Genomic DNA, 2,997 nt, shown 5'->3' on the forward strand with positions numbered 1-2,997 from the left:
ACTGTTCTTCAAGAACGAGGGACAAACGGAGACACTCCCAGATCAACAAAAGCCACAGGACCTGCGCCCGAGACGCTGACGGGAGCCCTTCGGGTTGAAGCCAAGGCCATAGAAGGAACTAAAAGCCCCTGGAAAGGCAAACACGGCCGACCCTCGAACATGCAGGGGTTAGAGGTGCCCGCCTCCCACCTAGTGAAAATCCCCAAAACTTAACTACTAATAGTCCACCATTGACCAGAAGCCTTATCAATAACAGCAGTGAATTAACACATATCCTGGATGGTGCATGTGTTATATACTGTATTCTTACACTAAAGTAAGCTGGAGAAAGGAAAATGCTATTAAGAAAGTCCTAAGGGCCCAGCCAGTGTGGCTCAGTGGTTGAGCGTTGACCTATGAACCAGGAGGTCACAGTTCAATTCCCTGTCAGGGTACATGCCTGGGTTGCCGACTCGATCCCCAGTAGGGGGCGTGCAGGAGGCAGCCGATCAATGATTCTCATCATTGATGTTTCCATCTCTCTCCCCCTCTCCCTTCCTCTCTGAAGTCAATAAAAAATATCTTTTTTTTAAAAAAAGAAAGAATTGTGCATGTACTTAATGCTGCTGAAATGTACATTTAAAAAAAAGAACTGCCTTGGCTGGTTTGGCTCAGTGGATAGAGCGTCGGTCTGTGGACTGAAGGGTCCCGGGTTTGATTCCGGTCAAGGGCATGTACCTTGGTTGCGGGCATATTCCCAGTAGGGGGTGTGCAGGAGGCAGCTGATCGATGTTTCTCTCTCACTGATGTTTCTAACTCTCTATCCCTCTCCCTTCCTCTCTGTAAAAAATCAATAAAATATATTAAAAAAAAAAAAGAACTTTACGACAGTCCCTCACCGGCCAGGCACTTCCTGGCCTCAGGGACTGAGCGCCGTGGAGCCCACCCAGCAAGGGCTCTCGCTGTCCAGACCGTCTCCGGGGGCTGCCAAGGGCTGCCAGCTGGTGTTTATCTTCCCTCCGGGCTGGGGATTGGCAGCTTTCGAGATAAGGCCGTTCTGAGCTAAACCGGCTGTGTTTGCACAAACAGTGGAGTCAGCTCACCCTGCCTCTTAGGTCCCGGGGCGTCTTCTCTTCCTCACAGGAAGGCACCTGTTCGGACAGACCTCCTGGCCCCTGGCGATTCTCTTTATGGGTCTGGGAATTGTCTGAGGCAGCAACGGCTTCTTCTGTTATCTTGACAGTCTTTTAGGCCAAGCCTCTTTCTAAAGGACCCGACCACCCCCTGCCGGCATGAACTTCTCCAGCTTTGGACCCTTCGCCTTCTTTTCGAGCTGCCGTGCGATGATTTGCTCTCCACGGCCAGTTGGAGTCCTCGGGCCTTTCTCACAGCCACCCTGCAGCCCGGAAAAGCCCTCTTTTCAGACTGGGATGAAGGGTTTCACTAGGAGCGCGAGGTTTTCCCGCCGCAGGTGCAGCTGCAGCGACAGCCCCACAGACTCCCTTCTCGTTGCTCACCCTGGTCCCAACACTGTTCTCTTCCAAATAGTGAAATAGTGGCACCGACGCTGCAGCCCCCGGGACAGAGCGTCCGTGGAACCAGCCACAAACGGCTCCCCTTGTCCATCGACGGCGCCTAGCAAGCACTCCAGCCTTTTCTCCCGACGCCGTGACGTCCCTCTGCTTCTTGGGAGCACGTCACACACCACGAGCGGCACTTCAATACACCGAACCTGCTGACGTGCTTAGCCTGCTGCCCTAAGCTGCTCAAACACAAGATCCAAACACGGGCTGGGCACAGTGCACGGTGGAGCGCTGGCTCTTCACCCTCATGCTCACTGTCCGACCAGGAGCACATCACTGGCCCAGGAAAAGATCAAAATTCAAAATCTGAAGTAGTTTCTACTGACTGCATGTCACCTCCACACCACTGTAAGATGAACGATCTTAAGTCAGGAATGGTCTGTCTATTAAAAGGATGATACACCATGATCAAGTGGGATATATTCCCAGAAAATGCAAGGATGGTTCAATGCATGAAAATCAACCAATGTAATACACCACATTAATAGAATGAAAATAAAATCAGATGACCATCAATTGACATAGAAAAAGCGTTTCACAAAATCCCAAATCCTTTTATGATTAAGAAAACAAACAAACAAACAAAACTCAGGGCCCTGGCCGGGTAGCTCAGTTAGAGCATCATCCTGATACACCAAGATCATGGGCTTACTCCCTGGTCAGGACACACAGGGAATCAACCAATGCATGCATCAATAAGTGGAACGACAAATTGATGTTTCTCTCTGTCTGTCTCTCGCTCTTCCTCTCTCTCTCTAAAATTAATAAAAGAAAAACTCAGCAAAGTAGAAATACAGGAAAATTTCTCAACATGATAAAGGCCATATATGAAAACCCCACAGCTAATATCATACTCAACAGTGACAAACTGAAAGTGTTTCCTCTGAGATTAGGAACAAGACCAGGGTGCCCACGGGCACCACAGTCGTTCAACAGAGTACTTGAAGCTGCAGAGAGAACAGGCAAGAAAAAGGAATAAAAGGCACCCAAACCGGAAAGGAAGAAGTAACAAATCTCTGTTCATAGATGATAAAACCTAGAATTCCACTAAAAACCTGTTAGATTGAATAAACAGAATCAGCAACGTTGCAGGATAGAAAACCAACAGGCAAAACTCAGCTGCATTTATTTCATGAACAATGAATAATTTAAAAAAGAAACCCGACCTGATTCAAAAATGGGCAAAAGACTTGAATAGACAATTCTCCAAAAAAGATACATAAAAAGAAAGTCGACTTCATTAGTCATTAGTGAAATACAGGTACAAACTACAATGAGCTACACCTCACCCCAGTCAGCGTAGCTGCCATCAAAAAAGAGGGGCGGGGGCGGACAGAGCACAGTAAGTGCTGGCCAGAATGTGGAAAAATCGGACCCTCTGTGCTGCTGGTGGGAATGTAAATCGGTGCAGCCGCTAGGGAAGTAGATGGGAGAA

At 48.4% G+C, this 2,997-nt stretch overlaps 1 protein-coding gene across 1 annotated transcript in view; it reads right to left on the reverse strand.

Moving 5' to 3' along the window:
• Positions 1-2,997, reverse strand: part of NPC1L1 (NPC1 like intracellular cholesterol transporter 1) — a 15,586-nt gene that overhangs the window by 5,043 nt on the left and 7,546 nt on the right. Inside the window, 1 exon segment of the mRNA XM_023747471.1 lies at positions 1,272-1,375. Coding sequence (XP_023603239.1) covers positions 1,272-1,375 — 104 coding nt within the window.

Source organism: Myotis lucifugus, unplaced genomic scaffold (assembly GCF_000147115.1).
Source record: "Myotis lucifugus unplaced genomic scaffold, Myoluc2.0 scaffold_889, whole genome shotgun sequence".
NCBI lineage: Eukaryota > Metazoa > Chordata > Mammalia > Chiroptera > Vespertilionidae > Myotis > Myotis lucifugus.